The sequence below is a fragment of the Anser anser genome (genome assembly GCF_964211835.1).
Source record: "Anser anser genome assembly, chromosome: 5".
Classification (NCBI taxonomy): domain Eukaryota; kingdom Metazoa; phylum Chordata; class Aves; order Anseriformes; family Anatidae; genus Anser; species Anser anser.
In genome coordinates this window covers 6,756,251-6,782,307 of record NC_139725.1, presented here as the reverse complement: position 1 = coordinate 6,782,307, position 26,057 = coordinate 6,756,251, and the positions used below count along the sequence as shown (strand labels likewise).

At 37.2% G+C, this 26,057-nt stretch overlaps 1 protein-coding gene across 27 annotated transcripts in view; it reads left to right on the top strand.

The window, feature by feature from the left end:
- Nucleotides 1-26,057, top strand: part of PPFIBP2 (PPFIA binding protein 2) — a 112,276-nt gene that overhangs the window by 70,348 nt on the left and 15,871 nt on the right. For 19 of the 27 annotated variants that reach the window (XM_083837867.1, XM_083837875.1, XM_083837856.1 and 16 more), the window contains 10 exons: nt 4,507-4,638; nt 12,571-12,663; nt 14,995-15,103; nt 16,352-16,384; nt 18,077-18,138; nt 20,630-20,705; nt 23,858-23,964; nt 24,157-24,221; nt 24,467-24,535; nt 24,985-25,045. In XM_083837867.1, the coding sequence (XP_083693993.1) occupies nt 4,507-4,638; nt 12,571-12,663; nt 14,995-15,103; nt 16,352-16,384; nt 18,077-18,138; nt 20,630-20,705; nt 23,858-23,964; nt 24,157-24,221; nt 24,467-24,535; nt 24,985-25,045 (807 nt within the window). Of the gene's footprint in view, nt 1-491; nt 616-701; nt 939-1,881; nt 2,246-4,194; nt 4,218-4,506; nt 4,639-12,570; nt 12,664-14,994; nt 15,104-16,351; nt 16,385-18,076; nt 18,139-20,629; nt 20,706-23,857; nt 23,965-24,156; nt 24,222-24,466; nt 24,536-24,984; nt 25,046-26,057 lie in introns of those variants that run through there. The other 8 variants (XM_083837869.1, XM_083837862.1, XM_083837881.1 and 5 more) reach the window with 5 other exon arrangements.

The following is a 26,057-nucleotide window of genomic DNA, read 5'->3' as shown; positions in this document are numbered from 1 at the left end:
ATTGTGTCTTCTGTCGATTAAATTCTGTTGCAAAGTACAAAGTGCTTGGCTTTAGGGTTTTTTTTCTGTCTCAAATACATGGAGACTGAAACACTTGAATGAACAGGAGTGAATTTCTGTGCTTTCCCTCTTTCCGATGTCAGTTTATGGCCAATTTCTACCTGGGTGCGCAGAGCAGGTGAACATGTGCCAGACAACGTCCTTGGTGAGGCACAATGGAGAATCTTCTTTAAAAAAAAAATAAAAAATGCAGGGAGGAGCTGTATGAGAGTAGGAACTTGAATCCAATGCAATTTAGCATGTACCTATTCTGGTTTTGCTGTTGTCTTGTTCTCAAGGGAGACGGAATCCTGTCTTGGTTGCACAGTGCAAATCTGGTGTGTATCTGTTTGCTTCTCAGGAACTTTGCTGGCTGGCAAGGTTCATTCCTTCAACTTTCAATTGCCTCAGTTATCTGATCTTAAATGAATTTCAGCACTTGTTTATAACGTGTGGTAACTCCTTGCCAGCAGCTGGCTTACTGTTTCAGAGTTTGAAGTGTGCTCTGTGCTGCTCTGGTTGTAAGGCGTGAGGTTTTCAGAGTGTGCTCTCAAGTTGTGCAGCTTATCTATACAGGTGAGCATTGCACCGCTTTATTATTTTACAGTTATAGGCACATCTGCTTGTCAGACGTATGCAAAGGACCGTTCAATTTGTGAATGCAATGGGAAGTTCTATCCTTTTTGTTGTTTAACTATGTAATGGACAAATGATGAACTGGAGGGCTATAATTCACTTTCTGCTACTGACTTGCACCATTTCATGGAGATTACACACGTACGTTGCTCTCAGCTGTGTTTTCAGTTAAGCAAATATCTTATTTCCACCACAGCTGACACACAGTAGTTGGAAAGTGCAGTCCTCATTTGCGGTGGTTCTTGCTGAATTTTGCTTACCAGGTAGGTCCGTCTGTCTCTGCCCCTTTCTCTCTCTCAGCTACTTTAAGGAATATGAAAAGTATGAAATTTTAGTGTCTTGTATTTTGTACGGTGCACAAGTGCAAACAAGACCCTAGGGTCTGCTTTTTTTTCCACTTGACTAGAATTTTATTTATGGTTTCTCAAACAGTATATAGCATGATTGCTTCATCTGTTTTGTAGACTGCTAAATATCCTGAAATTTACAGTGCTTAAAACAGATAACCTAGAATAGTGTGGGTGTCCTCTTTCTAAGCTGTTTTCTGTCATGTTAAATTTTATAAGCAGCTTTTTAAGAAATATGTATTTCCAAGCCAACCAAATGTGGAAGTGAGATACAGTGCATGTTTCAGTTTTGCTGGGAATATTGAGAAACATGATTAAATATTTACAAAGTATACAGAGTGAATTGTAAAAATACAGTTGTGTTTGGAACTAGTTTGGTGTGCATTGATCTGTCTGCCATACATGTATTGTACCTTCTGCATGACTCATCTTTGTAGTTATTCTACTCTAAAATAGCATTTTCCTTATTTTTTTAAGGTTAAAAGTTGGTTTTCACAAAAAGGACCTTCAATAAATTAATTTATATTTTTAGTGGATTTTAAATGAAAAACAAGTAACTTGCTTATACATAAGATTTCTTAGAGTGTGTTCTATTTCTCTTCTATATTTGAGATTTTTTAAAATCCTCCTAAAGCTGCTACAACCCTAATTACCATTTTGCCTCTCTTACATTATCCTTTTTGCTTTAAAACCAATAACATAAATTTGTATTTTCTTTTCTTACAATGGCATATTTATTCTGGCTGGCTTCAAGTTGCATCATACCACTGAAATACACTATAATTTCTCTGTAACAAAATGGGTCACATTCTCTAATGAGCTGTTCGCTGTGAGCATCTGCTTGAAGATGAAAATAATTGCTTCCAGATGTTATCCATTTCAAGAGGGGACATTTACTTAAAACGGCACTTTCTTTCAAAGCAAAAGTTAGACACTCTAGATGCAAGATAAATTGTCAGCTGTTTTAAATCAGTGTAGCTCCATTGAAAACAAACCAGGGATAGTTAGCTATTTTGTCTATTTTAAGGCAAGAGATTTATGCCAGTTTACACTCGCTGAGGATCTGATCCTCCAGCTTCAGAGCAAACTGTAAAATTCTGTTTGACTTGATTAAAAAATGATCTCAGCTGCCTTCATGCTCACTCATACCAGCTAGCACCTTACTCTTCACATGGAGCTGCTGAACACAGAATGAGATTGAGGTATTACTCTCCACTGCACAAGTAAGTGTAATTTAGGAGCCTATTGAAAGAGTAGGGAGTAATACCAGACAGTGCGCTCAAAGGACAGATCTGTTGTTAAAAATGTCTAGATGGATGCTATGCCTTATTAAGAAATCTTCCTGTTGCATCATTGAATGCCATGTCAGTGTCAAAAAAAAAAAAAAAAAAAGTTGTGTTAGTTCAACAGTGAATAGAGCCTGTCAGTGAGGCTAAAGTTACCTTATCCTGCTATCCTATCTTGTTTGATGTTAAGTGGCCCTATTTCTATATCGAAGTTCTCATTTATAGCTGTATCTTAATCTGCAGAAATGTGCTGTGTTACCATCTGTATAGAGCCTGTTACAATCTGGGCTGGAATATGTGCAGGACTGGATCTTGTGTAAATTAATGAAGATGTAGTCCTTTATCCCTGGAACATTGAGGGGTTGTTTATAATTGTAATTTGTAACCACCTTTGTAGAAAGCAGCTAGTACTGGGATTTCATTAGGTGACTGCTTCTTAGAATAGGAATAAAGGAAGTCAATGCATTACCTTTTCCTGATTATTACTTAAATTATTCCATTCAGAGACCAAAAAAATATATATAATAATAATTTTAAAAAACTAAATTTCTGTTTATTCTGCCATTCATACACAAATATCATTGTCAGTGTCAGCAGAGTGGGCACAACACTGGGAATAGTGGGTGGCTTAGATAACTGGTGTTTCGATGCAGATGCAAGTTGAGTGCTATTTCTAATTTAGGCAGTATTCCCCACCAGTTGAAAACAATTTACATATAAAGCAGATTTGGGTTCCAAATGAATTTTACCTGTATAATTTTTAAAATAATGTTTGTGGCTTCCTTGGCTCTAAACCATAGTATGCAACATACTCTACAGTTTGTGGAAGAGGGCAAGATGAGAAGAGCATATTGATGGAAAGGGCAGTTTTTGACCTCTCAGTAACATCAGCATAGTTCAAAATATCTATGCTAAATTCAGTTAAGGTATTTCCATGTAATTCAAAGCAGAATCTGCTATAATTCCTCAGTATGTTTCATGGGATGAAAACATCGGTGTGAGTTATGAATTACCATCAAATTTTAAAAAACAGAATACCCATTTTGAAACCGAAGATCTTTGCAAAAAAAAAATTAATTAGGCACTTGTAAAGTTAGGTGTTGAATTTTCAGTAGGACTTAAACTCCTGAAGAATTTTTTCACTTTGAAAATAGAGACGAAGAGACACAACTTTAAATATATTCTGTTAAATTTTTGAAGATTTTTGGCTTTAGCTTTCTTGGAAACTGAAAGATGCAATGAAGGTGAATGATGAATGTTTTCCAAATACAGTGATATCACTCTGTCCAAAGTATGCCTTTCTCTGCAATCTGAAAAATGAGCTTAGGGCACACGAGCAAAAGTCATGGCCAATTGTTTCTAGTTTGGTATTACTCGGTTTAGACATTGCCTTCTAGGTTCCAGTTGGGTCATGTTGCTTCTTTTTCAATGTTGTTCCCTCTACAGTTAGTAGTCTTGAAAAGTTACCAAGTACTACACAGTATAAACTTAAAATACTGTTAAGCATGACTACAGAAATGTTGCTTATCTTTGGTACTGTTTTGGTTAGGGTGCTTGTTCTGTAACATATCCTTTGCTGAATAACATATGATAAAATGTTCTAAAACGTTGCATTATAATACTAAAATGTAGCTTCATCTGATGAATATCTTAGGAAGCAGTCAACTATTCTATAGTGTGTTGTCTGAAGGTCTCTATGTTATTACGTAGGTTTGTGTGTGCTCAGCCTTAGTGTTGTTTTCTGATTTCATGTCTTGTGCAAGGATAAACACTGTGCCAGACATTTTTTTGAAGTGGGGAAGAGGACATTGGTTTAGTGATTAACAAAGGAGAATGTGTAGGTGAAAATAGCTGCAGAACTCAAAACATGCAGTTCAAACAGTTCAAAGTATAGGCAACATAAAGAGAGGTAGAGAAATTTGCTTTCATATGAATTTGCCAATCACTCTGTACTTTTTGAGTTACTTTTTCTGCCTGCAGTGAATGACTACATCAAATCTATCTTTCAGCATTAAATGCTTTTTGCACAGTAAAGTAGTAGTGAATGTGGCTTTTGAAGAAAAGAATCATTTTGCTTTTGTATTGAAAGAATAAACAAAGGGGTAGAGACCTATGTATGGAACTGCCAGCAAATCATGCAGCATTCTGTCAGCGTTCAAATAAAAAAAACTCAGGAAAATTTTCTGCTTTGCTTTCAGGAGCTGCTAAGTCGAACATCACTAGAGACTCAGAAATTGGATCTAATGGCTGAAGTTTCAGACCTGAAAATTAAGCTGGTTGGTATGGAGAAGGAGCAGAGTGAATATGAAGAGAAACAAAACAAAGCTGAGGTGAGTTTCTTTAGATTTCTTTTTTCTTCTTTGTTTATAGTATGCTGTCATACACCTGAGTTTTTGAGCTGAAATCAGCATGCAATAGGATCTTGCATATTTACAGCACAGTCTGTGCCATTGGTCCTGTGAATTCAGTGGTTATGCATTTTTGGGATGTGGTTTCTTTTCCTCTCTCTCATTATGCTTCAAAGGTTGCTGTTTGGCTTTAATCAAGACACAAAGTCCCTTTCAGCAGCATACTGTCTTTCTCTTAACCCTTTTCTTTCCAGGAAAGGGAAGCTGTACTGGCATGGATGTTTGAAGCCTACCAAGCTTATTTCCTTGTTTTATGACAGAGAATACTGTAAGCTCAGCAGTATCAGGGGTGCTACACTTGTAAGCAGAGACCCTCAGTGACTTTAATTCATTCATGGAGGGAGAGGCAAGAGAAAGAACATTTTCTTCACATGAACCTTTTCCCTTGTGGTTACATAACAAATAGTAGGAAAAAAAAAAAACAACACTTGCATTGGAGGCAATTCTCATCCTTTCTCCCCATAGATGCGTAGTGTTCTGGACATCAAAGGAGCTTTGCTTTTTACAATATTAGTTAAGGAAGAGAATATGAAATGGGGAATAATATAAACAGCATCTATTTGCTTTACTGGGTACAGTTCCAGAGAAACCTCTATGGTAGCGAGCAGCAGGTGGGATATAGAGAAGAGAGGGATTATGGAAGACAGTCATACAGATGAGGTGCTGTGTGTATTTCTACCCAGTGGTCTTGCAAGGGGACCGCCTAGCCTGGGAGGATTACCTGGCAGGGGAGGATTAATAGGGCTGTGGCTTGAGCCAAGATTTATACTTTGTTGACTGAAAAAAGACTTTATGTTCCTGTTGACTTAGGAGAAACTGAAATTCAGGCAGTGTTAGAAAACTGTTTGTTCTCTATATTGTTGATAGTGGAATATTTGATAACTATGCCTAAGTAATTTACTTGCAGTGACATGATAAGTTTAGGGTGTGTTCATTTTTTGACTTACTTGTCCTCTGAAGTTTTCTTTAGAGATGAAAAGATAACTTAGAGAGAGCATTTTCTGGCAGAGGTTGCAAGTCAGAGGTACCAGCTGCTGTTGCTTTACCACCTGTAGCCTTCTCATGCTCTCTCACCCATAATTGTCAGTGTCTTGTGTACAGAAGGCCTAAGCAGTCTCACACTGGCTTGAAAATCTAAACAGGTCTGTGCAACATGTAATTGCTACAGGTGGGAGCCTGCTCCCAGCTGCAGTCTTCCTAAGAGGCCTTTAGACTTCCCATTGCATATTGAATACCAGGAAGAAGCTGCTTGAGTTATTCCAAGACATGCACAGTCAGCCAGACTCTTGGAAAGCAATAAAGCTTCTGAGTGCATTTGGACTGACAGTAATTTCAAGTGCTGAGTAAGTCTGGGCCTGCAATGAGGGTGAGACCATGACCTGTGAAATTCTTCTGCCACTGCAGCAAGGTGTGTGGCCCACTTCAATGGAAAAGCTCTATCGGTCCAGAAGCCCTTGTTGTATTGCTAAGTGATAGGAAATGCCCTACTGAGATGGAAAAGGATTCTAATCTGATGGAAAAGTTGAGAATCATTGTGTTAAGTGTGCCCTGAATTATTAATTACCCCAAGATGTGATTAGATTTCTGGCCTGTTGGAAGTTGCAAACCTATCCATACAAAACAAGGAAAAGGGATGTTGTAACTAAAGCTGTGGGAAATAAAGAGCATTTTCAGTTTGCTTGCTAAGACATTCATTTATTTCCGATTGTCCTGAATAAATCTTAATCCAATTTGTCAAGATAAACGGGGGGTTGCTTTCAATCAAATTCAATGCTTACTTGAATTGTAAAGCTTTAACCCTACTTCAGTTCCTTTTACTATAGTTTTTATTAATTTTCAATACAAACGCAATTTCAAACATCACAATGAAATTTATTAACATATTTACTTTATACTATTGGACTACAAATGCTGCTCAAATTTGGCAATAGCTTTACCTTCCAAAATTGCTAGCCTCCACTGCCTGAGTACGTCTTTTTAGTGAATAATCCACTCTTAAGAGCAAGCTGAAGGTAGACTGTTTGCTTGTTTATGCATACACAACTGTACTGTGGTAACCTTGCTTCAAAGGGAGGCCATTCTCCAAACTGACAATGACTGAATGAAATTAATCTTACTGTAATTGTATATCTGAATGTCGTGGCTACTACAACATGCTGTTAAAATGTCTAATATGTCAAATGAAATTGCAATTAATAGTTTTACACAAATGGAACAAAGCTGTGGGTGACAGAGCTAGAGCCTTTCTCTTATGCTGCAGTTGGCCAATTGCTGCTTTCAAGACTGAGTTTAGGAGTGACAGAGTTGAGCAGAACAGTGATCTGATAGTTTTGCTACTATCAGAACAGTCCTCGGTTTTCACCATGGCATGTGTTACAGAGGCATCCTCTAGTTGTTAAACTATTTTAAACAGCGTCTTAATTGTAATTCATTATATTTAGAAATGGCGGCAGGGTCAACTATAACGGGTTCAAAAAAGTTTAAAATGAGATGTGAAATTGCAGAATAAGTCAGCTAAAACATACTTCCTTTGTAGTCTAATTTTGTATCAGCTCATTTCACAGCAGCTGTTTCCAGTCACGTAGAATTTATCTGTAGAATTATTTCTCTCATTGGGTTGGGGAGAAACAAAGCAAATTAAGATATCTTTCTAAATATGAGTGAATCTTAATCTGTCAGATACATTTCACTTTATCTTGTGCAGCTGTGGTTTAGATTTAGTTTTAGTTAGCAGCAAGGAGTTTGTCAAGTATCTCTAACCTCCTCTCAAAGGTATTGATTTCAGACTGAATGCCACTTGTCTTTGGCTTTTCAAAAGCACATGCTACATTTATAGTGCCATTTATTTATACATATAATACAGGAGCCAGGAGAATGGCTGCTTGTAAACGGATGGTCTCATTCTTGCCTTTGTCACTTTAATTCCCTTTTTGTGGAATAAGTTCTGCTCTGTTTGCTGCAGTGATGCTGTGAAGGGTTTTGAAATCTCACCTGAGGGTATTTGTGTAGCTTTTCTCTTACCTGAGAAGCCTTAGAAATTTTACAAATATCTTTCCTCAATGCAGCGAGTTATGAGAAAGCAACATTGCCAAGTCATTACCAAGTGCTTTGCTGCAGCCCAGATGCCTGTTTTACCCAAACATAGACAAAAGAGACTTTCTGTCACCATCAGGAGGCTGCAGAAATAATTGTCCATTTCCACTTGCTTAACAGCCTTTGTTCTCTCCTACTTTTTATTTTCTGTCATATGATAAGTTTGGTGATTTTTGCTTTTTCGTACTGACGATCTGAAGTCTGCTATAAGCTGTTGGAAAGTGTTTTGTGGCTGTTTTGTGGACACTTTTGAATTAAATATCTACTACACAGTTACTTGCCATTTCAAAGAAACTTGAGTCAGTGAGCCAGATACCCCTTCTGGTGTTCTGTACAGCACAGCTCTGGGGATTTGGGTGTGCTGTCTCACCTGAGTCAAATCCAAGCCAGGGTATTTTAGTGTCAATAAATTTTCATGCTGTGAAAGAATCTCAGAAATTAAAAGCCTTTTTCCATCTTGAAACTGGAAACAACTGTAGAGGCATATACCGCATCTGGAGTTCATCTTTTACTTTTCCATAGACCTATCTTACCCTTCAGAGGGGTAAGGATTTCTGTCATTTCTATGCTGTCAGGTCTTCCCTGAGGGAAGTAAGTATGTTGGATGCAGTGTTTCCCATTGTTGTTTTTTTGTTTGTTTGTTTGGATATGACTCAGAAGAGAAAGAGTTACAAGGCAGCAGCAATAGTGGTTCTGAACTCTCCCACGTTGCTGCAACCAGAGCAACTGCCAGTTTTATCTTGTTTAACAAGTGGTTCTTTACAACCTCATATGGTTTAGCAGTGTTCTATGTCAAAGACAAGCACGGACTAGTATCCTGGTGCTTAAAAGAAAGCAAGGCAGATGGGCATGTGTCCTGAGGATTTCACTTGCCAGTTGGTACTGCTCAGGGAGGTGTCTGATTGTGGAGATGATGGTAAAAAAGAAACAAAATCAAAGCATGGAAGGTGGAGGGGTTGTGGATAGCATCTAAATTATACAAGCAAGTATGATGAGTGTTCTGCTTTGCAATTCTCTTATAAGAGGAAGAGTTAGCAACAGAGACGTTCCCCTCACCAGAGTCCCTCTGTGTTGCTGCAGAGTGGCAAATGTAGGCACTGAATCTATGAAAGAGACGGTTTCACTTAGGTGAGCTGATACTGAAGGAAGCTATCTTTTTCTTAGCTGTACAGCTCTGGCAAAGTATTTCAGCCTAAAAAAGACTGTATATTAGAGTGCTGGAATACAGAGGCAGAGTACGCTTTCTAAATTTTTTGATTGTTTAAGGAGCTAATTCTCGTTTATATGTCTGAAAGGTTTGTTGGATGTGAAAGGATGAGCATCAGACATTGTGAGCCTGATTCAGAGTGATTCGTATAAAAGGAAATATATGCAGCTGCTGTTCTGAATTTTATCTTAAGCGCAGTGCACTTGAAAAATACTTAACTGATGTGAATCTCTTTTTAGTTAACTGGTGTAAGCTTTTGAAAGAGAATCTTTGTGAATATTTGGGCTTGCCTGTGGGTGCAGGTGCAGTTTGAGATTGGTTGTCTGAAATACTTTCTTGGTTGGAACAGTGTCCTGTCCTTGCCATAGCCATTCCCTAGCACTGAGCAAGCAGATTTATTGAATCAGCAGAGAGCTGGGATTACAGGAGGACTCTTATTCATTGTAATGAAGAATAAAAATACGTATGTATGCTTTTGTCATCTGGTCTTCTGTCCATTAAAAACTTTTTCACTCCCTTGGGAGATGGATTAATCTCATCAAATGTATTTCTCTTGGTAAAACTGAGAAGTCACAAAACATATGTTGTTAATGTGCATGAAAATTGAGAGAAAAGCCCTCCAAACTTGTAATATCTGATAAAATATCCAGCATTATCTGCTGCTGAATTGGGCAATTTAAGTGCAATTTTATATAGATTTTAATACTTGTATGAGGTTTGCTTTCTTTAACTGGATTGTGTGTGTGTGTTTGTGTGTGCGATTGTCTGTCTGTGTGTGTTTGTGTATCACTGATTGCTTCAGGGAAGCTAGCCAGCAAATCAGTACACTTTAAGGCCATTACTTCTGTGGTATTCTTTGATTTCTCTGTGTTGCTTAACTGTTTCTCAGTGTCCAGATAATACCTAGCTTTCAAGCTAGGTAATGGAGTATTTTTCTGACCCTTGCTAGACTTGGAAATAGAATTATTTTACTAGTAAATTCTGTTTATAAATTGGGAAAGAGTAGATTTTGGCCTCAACTGAGCTGCTCTCTAGATTTTTTTTTCCTAGTGGATGATTTGTCTGTGTAACAAAATCAATTTCAGCAAAAGGCTGCCTCTCAGCCAGCATATCAAAATATGTTCCATTTTTTTCCTAAAATCTGACTTCATCTGACTGGATAATTTACTGAAAATGTGGGCCCAAATTCTGATCTTTGCATCAGGATTGGAATCATGAATTAGTCTGGAACATAGATTCTGTTCTACAGAGCTACAGTGCTCTGCACAATGTTCCAGATTTATGGCTATTTACATATACTTTAACAGAAGGAAAACACATTGTCTTTTTATAGCTTGCCTCTAATATGCTCCCTGTATTTCTCTGTGCTACAACTGTAGAAATATTTTCTTTGCATATTGTCTCCATTTTCTTTCTCACTTGTCTTTTTTTTTTCCATGTTTTCAGTCAGTAGTGAACCTGATAAGTGAGCTCCAGGAGCAGATGTGTAGACTGCAGCTGGAAATTAATAGTAGAATCCAAGAAAGAAAGTCTCAAGATAGGAAACCAGATGTGACACCTAATGGCCCTCACTCTAGTCCAAGATCAGTGATAGAGACTCTCAGCCAGAAGAATTGCTCTCAGTGTGATGTACGAGAAGTACACCTTAGCAGAAGCCTGTGTATTGACTCTTCTCTTGCAGAAACTAAATTCCACTAACCAGGGCTGTGTTGTGAATTGTTGGCATTAATCGTTGTGACTTTCATGAATAAGAGAGAGGTGGTTGCAAAAATTACAACAAACAAACAGGGAAAAAAATAAAACAACCAAAGAAACAAAAAAGACAACACAGTTAATTCCCCCACTTTCCTCCCCTAGTCACTGGGACAAATTTGGTCACTGGTTCTTATGGATATCTGTGCTGTAGTACATAGATATCAACAATCACCTCTCTCAGGTTTTACATGATTTGCTTTTTACTCGTAGGTCTATACTGCTGGTGTGGGTTTTTTTTTCCTTGTTTCCTTTTTTTTTTTTTTTTTTCTGTTTTCTTAGTTGAAATTTGTTTGATATGCAGCATGGTAGCATGGTTTGGTAGTTTGCTGATTTTCCTCACAACAATGACACCCTAACCAGTCCTTTGAACACAGATGATAATTAATTCCTGAATATCTTAAAAGCTTAACACAGGTATAAAATGTGGATTCAGGTAAGACTATCTGAAATATGGCCTATAAAAACAATCTCCATTTACCTTTAAAATTGCAAATGTAACCCGTTTTTGTTTATTCTGACATCAGCGGTTCTGAAAAAAGCATTTTTGAATTTACGTTATAAATCCCAGTTGTATGTGATCAAAACCATGCCACATGTCAAAACAAAAACTATTTTGCATACAATGTTTAAATTGACTGAAGGTTGAATGTTACTGGTATGCTTGAAAAAGTCCATCTTAATATGTGCTATTATATCAGTTTAATTTAGTTGCTACATCACTTTTCTGGATCCCCAGAACTCATCTTATAGATAATCTGTTTATATTGAGAGAGAGCTTTTCAGTATTTTCTCTCCAAATTAATTTTACAAAAATAACTCATTTGTGTATGATGCCTACTTTGAAAATAGTGCTGTTGATTCTGAGCTTGCCTCTGTACCAAACTGATTAGTGAACTACTAGGTTACACTGTGTCAGCTGCGTATTGGAGTAATAATCTGAGTCAGATCTGAGAATCTTTCCTAATAAGTATTCATTTTATCTGAGATACTAGTATGGTTGTTTAATGTATGTACTATACAGGACTCCAAAACTGGGTTATGCTTCTAATTTTTTCTGTTCCTCAGTTCATTTTAAGACACTTGGTCTCATCAGAGTTCTATCAAGAATTTATTGGTGTTGTCCTCAAGAATAAGCATTAAGGTTTGGCTCTATGAAGGAAAGGGAGAAAGGACATTTAAGGGACAACTTTGTCAGAGGAACAGACAGAGATGGCTGCAACTCTATGCTGTATCGACCATGTTTGCAAAGTTGCAAAAATCAATGCTGAAAGTAACATATTGATAGTCATATTTGACTCTATGTGTGTGGTATTAAAGGCCTATAACTGAATATCACTTAGTCTGAGTTATTTTTCTTGGTAAGTAGCTTAAACACTTGTTTGGAGGGACAACTGTTGCTTTAATGAAAGTCAGTAATCTGTTAGTACTTCACATTTTTCTGCCTGCTTTCTGGTGGTACTGAAAACAAATAAAAAACAATCGTTAATGCTGTATGAGACTGTAGATGTAGATTTTTTGGTTCATTTTCACTGAGATTCACAGGGATTCCTAAGGTCAGCTGTCTTCCTTACTATGACTAAGAAATTTGCTCATAATTTCAGGTAGAGCATTTGAGAAATCGTTCCTTATAATAATCTCTCAATTAAAAATAGTTTTTGTCTGCTTAAACTAGGCCACAACTTCTGTGTGTGATGGTTCAGTGTTCATTACTGCATAGTTCTTGCATGATCTTGAATGCATAATCATGGAAAATTAATATCTCCCTGAGTAATCTTACTTTGAGCTGTTCTTCCTTGCAGGGTTTGCTACAGGAACTTAGACACCTCAAAATTAAAGTGGAAGAACTGGAAAATGAAAGAAATCAATATGAGTGGAAATTAAAAGCAACTAAAGTAAGCAGAGTACTTAGCACTTGCTAATGACAGATTTATTGCAGCTAGAAACTGGCAAACATACTTCTCATCAGTACTTACTTCTGTTACAATTGCCTTGTGTCAGTGCCTAGTATAGCCTGTTTTTTCTTGAACCAACTTTGTAATAAGTATTTTGGACTACAGTTTTTGTAGATTCTTTTTATGCTTTCTGCTCCCACCCTGCTGTCCCTAGTTTTCGTTTTTCTTCTTAAAAAAAAAAAAAAAAAGGCATTTTGTCTAACAAAAGACTTGTTCTGGGAAGAAGCCTCCCTTGAAGATTTTCTGTCTTTTATTTGTGTAATGGTAACAAGCCTCTGTGGAACTTGCTTTCTAGACTGAAGAGACATGCAAAGTAGGATGGGTGTTCACTTACTATGGAATTTATTTTAACAGAGGTTAAGCCCAAAATACACCATTAGATCATCTACTCTGACTTCACGTCAGTATCAAAGAGCGTAGCTGTCTTACCCCTGTGTTGACCTTAACTCCTGGAAAGCTGTTGGATTTTCATCTGTAGTAACTCAACATATGACACATTTGGTCGTTTTTGCTTGTAATTTATTTTTCTGGTTGAACATTGTCATCATTAAACACTTGCACTTTATTTCTAATTTGAATTTTTAGCCCTTTTCCACTAAATTAAAAGGTACTTACTATTTTCCCTATTGAGGTACACTTTTTTGTTCTGTAATCACATCTTTGCTTTCATATGTGTGGTGTTATAATCACTTTATATAAATGATTGACTTTTTTTGAGTTGTGGTTGGATCTTAGAAAAACATTTCAAATTATTAAACTGAGTTTTCTTTGTAATACTTGATACCTCGATCCAGATATGACAGATAGTTGTTCTCTGTATTAACATTTCTTTCGAGAATTCTTAGATGAATATTGAAATTTTGGTATCATTGTTTTTTCTATTAAGTTTAAAGCTCTTATTTCCATGAAATTTTTTTTTCTGACGTGGCAGCAATGAACAGCCTTTGGGAAAATATTTTGTTAAGCAGTGTGTGGCCAGCTTCCAAGATAGATAAAGATTATGGAAAGGGTAGAAGCAAAATGAAAATAAAAAAGAATGGTAAAATGGGTGAGAAAGGATACAGAAAGAGAAGGGAAGAAAAATAGAGGGAAAGAGAGAGGAAGAAAAAAAGTAATTGCAGAGAGAACAGGAATGAGAAATTAAAAGGAAAGGAGGGCGTTTAAGAGTACTATGTGATCAAATAGACCAGCAGAGGCAAATCCAAATCTAGTATTAAGAGGTCTGAAGCTTTGTCTTCCTGTTGCTCCAGCGTCTTAGATGAGAAATTGGAATATTTCCATGACTGGATATAAAAAGCACATTAGTCACTGGGAAGTGTAGGAGCCCTTCAGAGATGCAGCAAGGCAGATTCCTCTACTCCTTGAGGAATTGCAGGCAGAGTGGTAATCTCTTGCTGCCATCCGTTTGCTTCCTGGTTAAAAAGATAAGTTTGTACATTAGAATAAACCTGTCAATCTTTTATCTTGTTCATCTAATGTTTGGTGCTTTGCATTTTTCCCCCTTTATTTTAATATGTTGAGAAACCGTTCACACATTACTGATTTTTTTATTATTATTTTTTAAATTGCGAGGGAGTTTGGTATGCTTGAAGTGGAGAATGATTAGATATAAACGCTTTAAGGCTGCTGAAGAAAATCTTAATGAAGCTACTGACTTAGTAAAGCATGTTGTTGACAGCTTTTCTCATAAATAGGAAAAAGAGATGAGTCACTGTTTCAAGCTGGACAATCACTTCTTTCAAGCCATGCTTCCTTCTACAATATTTGCTGTAGCATCTTATGTACATGAGGAACAAAAGTTCTAGCACGGTGCTGTGAAGAGGGCTCACCATTCATAGATTATAAGTTATATTAATAAGTAGTAACTAGGATAATATATTTTTAAAATGCTTTGCTATCTTATAGTGGTCTTCATGCAAAACTCAGGAGTTGCCATATTGTAGTCATTATTGAATGGTCAGCATTGTAGTGTTGAGAGCTTTCAAAAGTTTCTTTACCTATACAAATCTTTGAAAATCTTATCTTTCGCACAACTCTCTTCTCTGAGAGCTAATCCTTGTAAAAAGTGAGCTGCTGTAAAAGGAATAGGATAGGAACACCATGAAATGCATAAGATTGTTATAGTGTTTATGAAGTGTCCCAAACTGGGAACAGGACATCATTGAAAGTAAAGTGCTTAGAAAGTAAAGCTTAGAAATCTTCTAGTTCATGGGGAAGAATCACAGAGAATCTATGACAATGTTATTCTGAATTTGTTTTACTCTATTTCAGGCGGAGATAGCCCAGCTTCAGGAGCAATTAGCTCTCAAAGATGCAGAAATTGAACGCTTACAAAGTCAACTATCTAGGACCTCATCACATAGCGAAGTTGCAGAAAGAGGTAAGAGGAGGGGAATTGTACTGATTGTTTTTTCTACTGGGATTATATTTATAATTTGAAACAGTCATTTTTGTTCAGTAGGAATATATTTTTTGCGTCTACCTTCAAAATTTCATTGAAAAACTTTATAGTTGATGTTTTTTAAGAGGAAAAAAAGTGACAATAGTAGCTAAATATAATGTTTCAGTGATATAGCATTCTCAAATATATTTGTTAATTCACAGCTTTCATTTGTTCAGGATTGTAATGCAGATTTGTTTTAAATCTGTATGCTTGATACACATCAATAGCAGCTAAATCAGTTCATTTACACTTTGGTCCCAAGCAGTCATGCCACAGTTCTCTGAACTACTGACTCCCTAGAGCCTCTGCCAATTGCTGGGCCGAGAGCATTATGATACTAGTGACCTTCTTCTACAATATTGACTCTTAGTACAGGAACATTTGTGTATAGTTTACCACAGTTTATCAGACAGCTGCACTAACTTTTTTTGTGTATGTTAGCTAATGCTTACAAATAGAGCCTTTGCTAAGAGGTGACTTAGGTAACTTGTGCTACCTCTTTATTAGGGCTTACCAAGAGTCTCCTTACCAGAATTAATGTAGGTGCCTCTTTTCTTGAAGAGGACAGTCTGTATTTTTGACTGTTGTTTATTCTGAAGAAGTGACAGTCCTTTCCAGTAAAGCCTTAACATGTGCTTAGTGCTAATTTAACTCATTTGCAGAGCTTGTGCATGTAAAGTGCTGCATGTCTAACTAGAAAATTAGTTTCTCTAACAGCAGCGTTTTGTAGACAAACTATCCTACTAATAGGATTTTGTATTTTCTATGAGATTCTCAAATAATTTATGGTATTTAAGGTACAGATAGCTGATTACCAATAAGTAGAGCGCTCAGCAACTTTCAGCTTCTAGTGATGTTTCTGGTCCCGTTCACGCTGAAGATGGGTAAAACTCTCTTTGATTCCAGTGGGAGAAGAATCAAACCTTGTACAGAGATTCTTTAAGCTAACTTTAAGGAAACCACTTAGACTATATTTGAATGGAAACAGTATGCAGCAGTAATAATGCTTCTGAAAAATATTACTTATTCATCAAATTTTTAGGTGGTCTTCTTAAATAAAGTAGAAAAGTAATGTCAATGTACTTTCTAGTATGCTAGAATGCATATTCTAATTAAAATGCAAACTTTATCTAATCTGTGCTTTTTCTGTATACTTTATTTGACTCTCACCATTTACCACCGTAGAGGAAGTTTATAGGAGAAGGCTAAAAGAAAAACGTAAGCCTTGCAATTCACTTTTGGCTTTATTTCACTGTTCCTTTCACACAAATTATAACTCAAATGCATTCTGCAGCAGTAATTCAATGTTTGTTTAGATTTGGCTGTCTAATTGTAATATACATAAGACATTGCTTTCATTGCTTGCAGCAAGCAGACGGTTACTTGCCCTCTTTGGTAAGATTTCACTTCAGAAAATAAATCAGAGGTTCACAAAACAGATAGCTGGACTTCAAATGGACATTGTCAAGGTTAACAGAGCCAAAACTTAACCTTTACCTCTTTTTATTTGTACATATGTAAAACCCATACAATATCTGGAAAGACGCCTTTAATTGAAAGCCTCCTTCCTTGGTGGGAAGGATTTGGGTCTGAAAAAAAATCTGTTTCTATATGTGTTGTTGTTATAAATATTCTAAGTAAAGTTTGCTTTGTGTGCTTAAAAATACCTCGACACCAGTTCTCTTTGAAGTCTAATATTTTTGAACAGAAATCATTAGGACTGTGATTTCTAATGGCTTTTTAATTTTTTTCCAATTGCTTGCCCACTGTCTGCTGGCTTTAGTTTTTGATTTGGCTGTGTCCGTGCATGTCTTGAATTACTAAGTGTTCTCTTTTGCAAGAGGAACGTTTACAAAGTTCATTTACATGTCTTAAAATGTAATCATTACAAGGTGTACATTTTTCAGAATCACTCCCAGAAAACAATAATAACAGTTCTTGAAAATAGTAGAGAAATTGTATTATATATTCAACATTTAGTTATAAAACATTTTAAATGCTCCTTTACAGTACTGATTCTCTTTCTTCTCTCTCACTTCATGCCTGCACATCTGTTTTTCATAGTCCTTTGTGAAATAAATGGGTCTGGTCTAATGTCAATGCATGAATTCCTTAAGTGGCAGCTTCAGCAGATAAACTATTTCAGATTCTATCTCCATCATCTAGGTTTGATTTAGTGCGAGTTGGTACTAGAGGACTTGTTAAGAATATAATGTAGAGAAAAAAATGAAAGATTCAGTTCAGTAAAGTTAGGATGACGTAATTAACAACCTCATATGTTTCAGAAAGTGTGTTTTACGTGTTTTTGACTGTAACATTTTTTAATAACCTCTGAATCTATATTGTAACACCATCTTGTGTGAGGCAATTGTGTATTAGCTCTTGATGCAGATTTTAACTCAGTTATTCATACTGAGCTGTTTTAAGAAAAAAGTATTTTACAAATTTTCCTCGTTATAGAATATCAAATTAGTTATTGTTATTTTTCATTTTCAAGACTCGAGAATATCCTTGAACTAATTCTCATAAGCTGGAGAATATTTTTCCCAGATGGAATAAAATTAATATTCAATCATGCTTAAATTTGTTTCCATAAATGTATAACAGCAAACACACTCTCATCTTCTGCAAAATAAGCTTCACTGTTTCTTTTATTTTTATTTCTTGAATTTTGGAATATGAAATAGCATTGTGTAGCCTTTTATAAACAAAACCAGCTTGTTTGTGTTGTGTGATGCTTTTAATAGTTAGCTGTTGAAAAGCTTTAAATTAAATGTAGTTTAATATGCCATGTCACTGACATGGTTTTGGTAATTTATAAGAACATGGAGAGTGTATTACAAAATAGATACCATTTACACTAAATATAGCAAGTGTATTTTTCTCATAACATTTTGAAAACATTTTTAGATCAAGAAGTTCAACGGTTGAAGATAGGAATGGAATCATTATTGGCTGCAAATGAAGAAAAGGTGAGAAAACATCCTTCTTTCTACATAATAAAAATGAAATGTTGGTTTTGAATCTCTGTAATGATCTGAATTACCCACTTTCCACAAGCATGATATTGTCCTGATTTTTGGATTAATCCCATGAGACTGTGACAGAATGTTGATTTTTATAAAATAGGAGTTGTGTCTGACCTTGCTAACCTGTAGCAGAACTCGTTAGGTACCCGTTAAATTCCAGAGGGGAGCATGTGTTGGTTTCACCCTGCTGGACAGCTGAACTCCACCACAATCACACTATCAATCCCCCTCCTCAAAGGAAGGGGGAAGAAAATACTATGGAAAGGGCTCAAGGGTTGAGATAAGGACAGGGAGATCACTCAACAATTATCGTCACAGGGAAAAAAGACACAGCATAGGGAGAAGCATGTAATCCATTTTTTATTACCTGTTATTAACAAGCTAGAGCAGTGAGAAACTAAAATTAAACTCAGGACACCTTCCCCCACACAGACATTGTCTTCCACCTCTCCTTGAGCAGGAAACAGGGAATTGGGGCTGCGGTCAGCCCATGATACTATGTCTCTGCCGCTCCTTTACCATCACTCTCTGCCCCTGCTCCCCGTGGGGTCCCTCCCACGGGATGCCGTCCTGCCCGAACTGATCCTGAGGGGGCTGCCCACAGGCAGCAGCTCTTCAGGAACTGCCCCAACACGGCTCCGTACCACGGGGTCCATCCATCCCCCAGGAGCAAACTGCTCCAGCACGGGTCCCCCACGGGCGGCAGCTCCCCCCAGACCCCCTGCTCCTGCGTGGGCTCCTCTCCACGGGCTGCAGCTCCGGCCCGGGGCCTGCTCCTGCGGGGGCTCTCCATGGGCCGCAGCCTCCTCCAGGCCACATCCACCTGCTCCACCGGGGGCTCCTCCACGGGCTGCAGCGTGGAGATCTGCTCCGTGTGGGACCCGTGGGCTGCAGGGGGACAGCCTGCTCCACCAGGGGCCTCTCCACAGGCCGCAGGGGAACTGCTGCTGCCTGCCTGGAGCCCCTCCTGCCTCCTGCTGCACTGACCTGGGGGCTGCAGGGCTGGTTCTCACCCCTCTCTCCCAGCTGCTGTTGCCCAGCAGGTTTCTGGTTTTTCCCCTTCCTCAAATCTGCTCTCACAGAGGTGCAACCAACGTCACTCATGGCTTGGTTCTGGCCAGCAGCGGGTCCCTTTTGGAGCCAGCAGGAGCTGTCTCTGATCTGACATGGGGCAGCTGCAGGGCTCTGCTCACAGAGGCCACCCCTGCAGCCCCCAACTACCAAACCCTTGCCACATACACCCAATACAGAACAGAAAGCCAAGGCTGTAATGAGCAGAATCTCCAGTTTTCTGCTATTAGAAAGCGCTAGGATTAGCTCATCTTAGGCAGTTCTTTATCTTCCAAACTTTATCTAAAGTATACATAGGTATACCTAGTTTAGATTGTGATAGAAAAATAAAATAAAAAATGCCTTTGATTCAGACTAAAATCTTCTAAGAATAGAGATCAGGTTTTAAAGAGACAAGGGCTAAAAAGCCAAAAGGGTGTGTGTGGGGAGTAATAAAGGAGAGGGAGAGTGAAATTAGATACATTTAAATTGTAAATATGTTTGTTGTTATTGCTGTTTTTTGACTCTCATCACCTCTGCTGCTTGTCTGTCAATTGAACAATTCAAGTGCAAAGCCTTCAGATGTCACTGACTTATTACATAAAGTGTTCCTTATTTTTAGAAGTTTTATTCCTGTTTAATTCTTGAAGAAATTGTAGTTCTTGTTTTATGATAATAAACAGGCAAGAAGATTTTCTTTTTTGGTGACATATTTACATATGATCACTTACACAGTAATATGCATTCCTAAAAACTTCCTTCAGTAAGTGGGGGATCTGGACAGAGCAATGTTAATTCTAGGGAAAATTAATGAAACTCATAATGATCTCTAGTTCTTAAACACTCAAAAAGGTAAAATTTGCATCTGGAAAATAAAAGATGTGGCAACATCTCTTTCCAAAATTGTTCCAAGGCTGCATAAGTTTTTTTGAATTTGAAGGGAACAAAATACTGTTGGTTATGTCCTAATATCTGGGTATACTGACAGGGAAAGGAGGGTCATTTCCTTGGAAACTAGTGGTCAGATGGTTGACCCACAGGTTCATAAATGTTCAATATAGAGCCATTACCTTCAATAATCTTGCAAAATAAAATATTCTGCTTTTCTGAGACCCCACCTGGAGTCCTACGTTCAGCTCTGTGGCTCGCAGCTCAAGAAGGACGTGGAGCTGTTGGAGCGAGTCCAGAGGAGGGCCACGAGGATACTCAGAGGACAGGGCTGGAGCTTTCTCCTTTGAAGAAAGGCCAAGAAAGCTGGGGTTATTCAGAAAATCCCAGTCCATCTTTCTGTTTCCAGGCCAAAATCACAGAAATAAATGTGTCGTAATAGCGTAGGTTAAAAATCTAGGATTTATAATATGATTTCATTTACTGCTTTTCACAGGACCGCCGAATAGAGGAGTTAACACTATTGCTAAGCCAGTACAGAAGGGTCAAGGAGATAATGATTGCAGCTCACGGTAAAATGTCATGTGAATAATTTCCCAGTATCAGATCATTTAAAAACTGCATGCACTACAACTACTATTTGTTGGCTGTTGAATTTACGTGTATAATACTATATAGTTCATTATACATATATTTGTATCATGCTGTGGTGCTGAAAGAGTAGAAAGAACCACAATATTCCTTGAGCAGGCTTGTAAGCTTGTGTGTTTTTGACTGTAGCTGGTGGAGATTTCGTTTTTCTGTTTTTGGTCCTTATGCTACAGTCAGTTAAAAAAAAAAATCAAGTCTGTCTGAGGATTTACTTATTTAGTTACAACATTAGTATTCAGAGAGACTTCTCTGACTGAATCTCATGTTCAGCTCCCTAAGTCTTACCCTAAAATGCTTAAAATGCTTTCTACATCAATTAACAGTAAATTCTTCTGTAGAGCCTAATTTTGGTGCTATATTCTGTTATAGATGGTGTCATTAAGGATTCTGATTGATAAGGATGAATGGTGAGATTACTGCTGTAGCTGTACAGCTATGTGAACTCATCAGTCAGGTCTGAAGTCCTGCTGTTCTACCTCATTATGTGCCAGGGCAATCCAAAGCCAGCACTGCTTTCCTTAAAATGCTCTACTGTATATTGCAATAGGGCAGGAGCTTTGGTTGCAGAACTCCTACATCCATGTAGCGATGGCTTGGTGGACAGCTGGTGCCATGGTGTTATTAGAAACTTCATGCAGTGCTGTCACTCCTCACTGATGGGACTCTTGTCAGTCTCTTCCCTAGTGCAGGCCCATGTCTTACGTACTTCATGGCCAAAGCTCCATCCCTGCTGCTGGTTGTCATCCCCTCAGTTGCACACGGGCTGTAGAGATCAGATGAAAAGGAATTTGAGCACAAAGCGTGAAAAGGACTGAGCAAACAGCAGGAAGTTTCCAACAGTTTTATTAAATTGCACTAAATCCCTTTCTAGAATCTGTTATGCAAAATTAAAATGACAGCTTAATTAATCACCTCCTGCATATGAATTAAAGCGTACAGATAGGTATTAAGTTTGTGTGGTATTTTATTTCTATGACAAGTTTTTACAGTGTAAAGTGAAACCAGGAGACCTTAGCGGATGGTGAACCTTAAATAATTAATTAGATCATACATTCAGATTTCATACACCACAGTCCAATTCAGGAATGGCGGTAATGATCAGCACCAGCCAGCCACCGAGAGTTAAAGGAAGCAGTGTTTTCCTTTGTCATGCTTTTTATACTGCATTTATCGCAGGGAATCTGATCTCCTCTTACTGTTAGGAGGACCTTTTTTCTTCTTTGTCTCTGACATATTGCTGAAAGAGATGCAATGAATATAGTAAGTTCTGTTGCCCTATTCCCTCCTCGAAGAAAAATCCTCACAGCTGACTAGGCAAGTTCTGGTTTGGAGAGTGACTAGAAATCCACAGTTGCTTTGGTGCATAGAATATTATATATATATAAACCGCATGCTGGTAGTACAGATTAGGGTGCACTGTCCCCTTGTGGGATATGTTTTTTGGGGAAGCTTGTGTGCATAAGCAAGGAGCAAGCCATGATGGTCTGGATTATTGAATTGGTACTGCTGAGAGTATGACGGAGTTAGCGTATGCTAGTGTAGACACTCCGTACAGTATTAACTAAAATACTAGTGATGCTCAGCATATTAAAACAAAACCCAAAACCTGTGTGAGAACTGGAGTGTATACTCAGATCCTTCATAAACAAGGTGCATGCTGTGATGCCTACATTTTCTTCATAGCCCCAGTGAGCTTGTTACCTTATCTGTGTTTTTGTGGGAGTTTAATGGTTAGACTACCAATAAATATTTCTCCTTTAAATATATATATATGTTTATTTATTATTTATAGAGGCAGGTTTTAAAGGTTCCCTTTGAAGTGTAATCCCTGCTTATAAGTTGTTTTATTAGAGTCAATGGGTTGAAATCTTCAGTCTCATATAACAGTTTTTAAATAATTACTTGACTGAAACACAGTACATTGTAAGTGTCACTTATCCCTGCTAAAGGGAAGCAGTAAGTTACACTGACAGTAGAGTAATGACTTTTTGTGATAGGTAGCATGTACACTAAAAAAAAAAATGTATGTTTTGGATTAAAGTAGTACATCAGCTTGAGATAGTTACTGATATCTGAATAAAATGTAGAGGAACTATCATGAGCCACTACAGGTAGCTCTTCTGGTTTTTGTAATTTGTGCTGAGGGGCTGCCTACCAGGAACCATAGCTTGTGATGTTATCAGCACTAAGTTTCACTTCATATCCTGAAGGGCCAGTGGTCAGTATCAAGTTTTTTGACGGTCTTTTTAGCTCAACAGCATGATAACCAAGTTCATGTCAAATGACTTTTTAAAAGGTCTCTCTTCGCAACAGTGAGAAGGCTTAAACATAAGATTTGATGCTTTTACATAACTGCCTAGAGCTATTGCACCTCCATCACTTAAACTGGGAATTATCAAAGTACTTAAAGATCAGTCTAGATTTCTCCATCATGGCATATCTGCTCTTCCAAGTCCTGTATGTAATCCCATGCATGAGAGATCTCCAGAAAATTTCTCATCCAAAATACTCTGGAAGTTTGCTGAGCACTAAATATTCAGACCCTGATTTAGTATTTCAGCTTTGACAATTCAACAATAAAAATCTTCTTCAATAGTGAATTTGGAATATTTCAGTATTTATTTCAGTCTGGGATATCCAGAAAACCATGGAGTATGTTTACATGTTTATCCTCAAACTGAGCATGGGGCACTGCATTATGATACCTTCAATGTCTAACATACATCCTATAAAGTGATAAACTGTGAGGAGGAAAATGGTACCAACTTGAACTTCCCTTACAACACCAAATTGTGAATTAGGGTGGTTCAGAAGCTGTCTCATAAGCAGCTCAGCTACTCAGAACAGAGCACAGCAGGTGACCAAATTTGTTGTCAAATATAAATCAGCTCACTTATAAGTCAGAGCCCTAAGGAGGGCTGGGTAGTGGGAAAGGCTGCCAAAATAGATGCGTCAGATGAAGACTGAAGTGGAATATAGAGACTGAAGTATTTAGATTGGCTGCATATGGTCCTAAATGTTATTTTTTGACTTGTTTCTCTCCCTTTCTACTTCTCATCTTTAATGCTTGCAGGCTCTTCAGACAGAATTGTCTCTGGTGGCAATGAAGAGGAACTTGAGGCAACTTTAAGGAAATGGAATCTTTTGAACAATCCTCAAGGAGATCTATTTAAATCAGAGGTGTGTAGTAAAGATGTTTTAGAAGCACATTCTGCTGTAAATATGAATTGTTTCTCTTGGTTTCTCTGTAGTAGGAAAGATAATGTAGACAAGGGTTTTGCCCTGGCTGAATTTTTGTGCCTATTGCTATGGGCACTACAGATTCAGATTCAGACACTAGAGTTACAGGCTTGAAACTTCTATTTTACATAGGCCTCTTCAGGAGAATTGCCACCAGCTACGTTATCTCCAGTGCCACACAAAGCTACAGAAATCAGGCAAGACTTATGTTTCTCACTTTTTGTTGGGATTGTCCTAAGTCTACATTATTTAAGTGTTGGTATCTAGTCTTGCCTGTTCTTAACTACCCAAAAGTTCTTGCAAAGCTGTGAAAGAAGTGTTTGCCATGTAAATTTATAATGCGTAGTTGTATGAGGTTTAGACTACAAGAATGAATTAGTAATTTTATATATCAGAAGATATATGTATTATAGTACTTAATATATTTTATTCTGATTTGAAGTGGAACCATTCCAGTATCTTCAGCTAATCTAACCTCTCCACAAGAAGAAACTTTGGAAATCCTAAATAGGTAAGAAATGGTAACAGTAACTAAAATATACAACATATAGCCAGATTTTTTTGATAATTCTGCCTTTCTCCTTCCATTTTTAAGATCTTTTAAAAAGCCCTTAATATTGCACAGTGTTTGCAGAGAGTTACTGAAGTCTACTTTTGCTTGTTATGAGTATCTAAAAAAGTCATATATATAAGGTTTAAATCTGGATATTGGACCTTATTGCCTTTCTTTGTTGATCAGCATGGCCATGTTCCTGTTTCTGACTTCATCTACATCAGTACTATGTTTTAACCCAGGACTATGAATTTTAAGCTAAAAAAAAAAAAAATCTCCTAGTTCTGAATTATGTTATTTGAAGATACTATGTGATATATGATAGCTGTCATATGATACCATTGTGACATGCACAAGCATATTATGTTGCATTTACTGTTGCCTTTTTTGCCTGTTATTATTTTAAGGGTTCCACAGAAAAAAAAATCAAGTAGTTTAGAAGATTTGCAGAGCGAATCCCTGGAAAAGGTTGGTTTATTTGTACTCAAAATTTCTGGTGTTAAATATCTAGAATAAAAGATAAAGTTCAAGTATAAATACTGTTTGTTTCACATATTGTAAACCTAACCACCACTAATGTATGTGGAAAAAAAAGCCCTAATGATACAATAGTTCAGGTTCATCTTTTGGCCCCAGTGCTAATCTTAGAATAAACAAATGATTTGACACATCCTCAAATTCAGCTTTTCAACTACAAGAAAAAAAAATATTTAAGAGAAGTACAGCAAATAATGAGAAGCCATTTTGTTGAACTGCAGTATAATTTTGTTTATAGATAAGTGTTTTAAAAATATTTTTGATTTCCAATCTGCTAAAATATTAAGACAACATACCTGAAAGTATTAAAAAGAAGTATTGGGACTGGGCATGCATTTTCAGGTAGGATTCCTTTGAGTGTTTGCACGTAAATACGATTGTCACTCCCTAACTTTGACTTCTGATATAAATGGCATTCTTGAAGATGGTAGTGATGCTGCCTTAGTTAAACAGCAGGAGCACTGTTGTTAATTCCAAGGCTTCGTTCCATTCCAGAATAAAGACTTTCAAATTTACCAAGTCTCATTATGCTATGGTCCAGAGGTTTTATTTGTCATTATGTACGCTGAAGTTTTTTTCTGCATGTGTACTTGTAACTTATAGGACTATTACTGACACTTTCTATGCCAAAACTAGGCTTAATACTAGATTACGTGACCAAATAAAATGTTTGAAATTTATGTTGCACTTATTTGATTGTGGTAACACACATGACAGATCATTTGACAGCTAACATTTCATTCTGTGTGTAATTTTTGACGGTCTGTTTTCTTTTCATAACTTTTAAATTATTTTCTTGTCTTAATCTTAAAAAATCTGTTTGTCTCTATGATACGATAAGGCTCTACCTACACATTTAGGCTGCAAATCTGCTGTATCTACCAAATCAGAGTCCATATAGAAAAAATGAAGAACGTGACAGAACTTCAGTCAGTGAGACCCC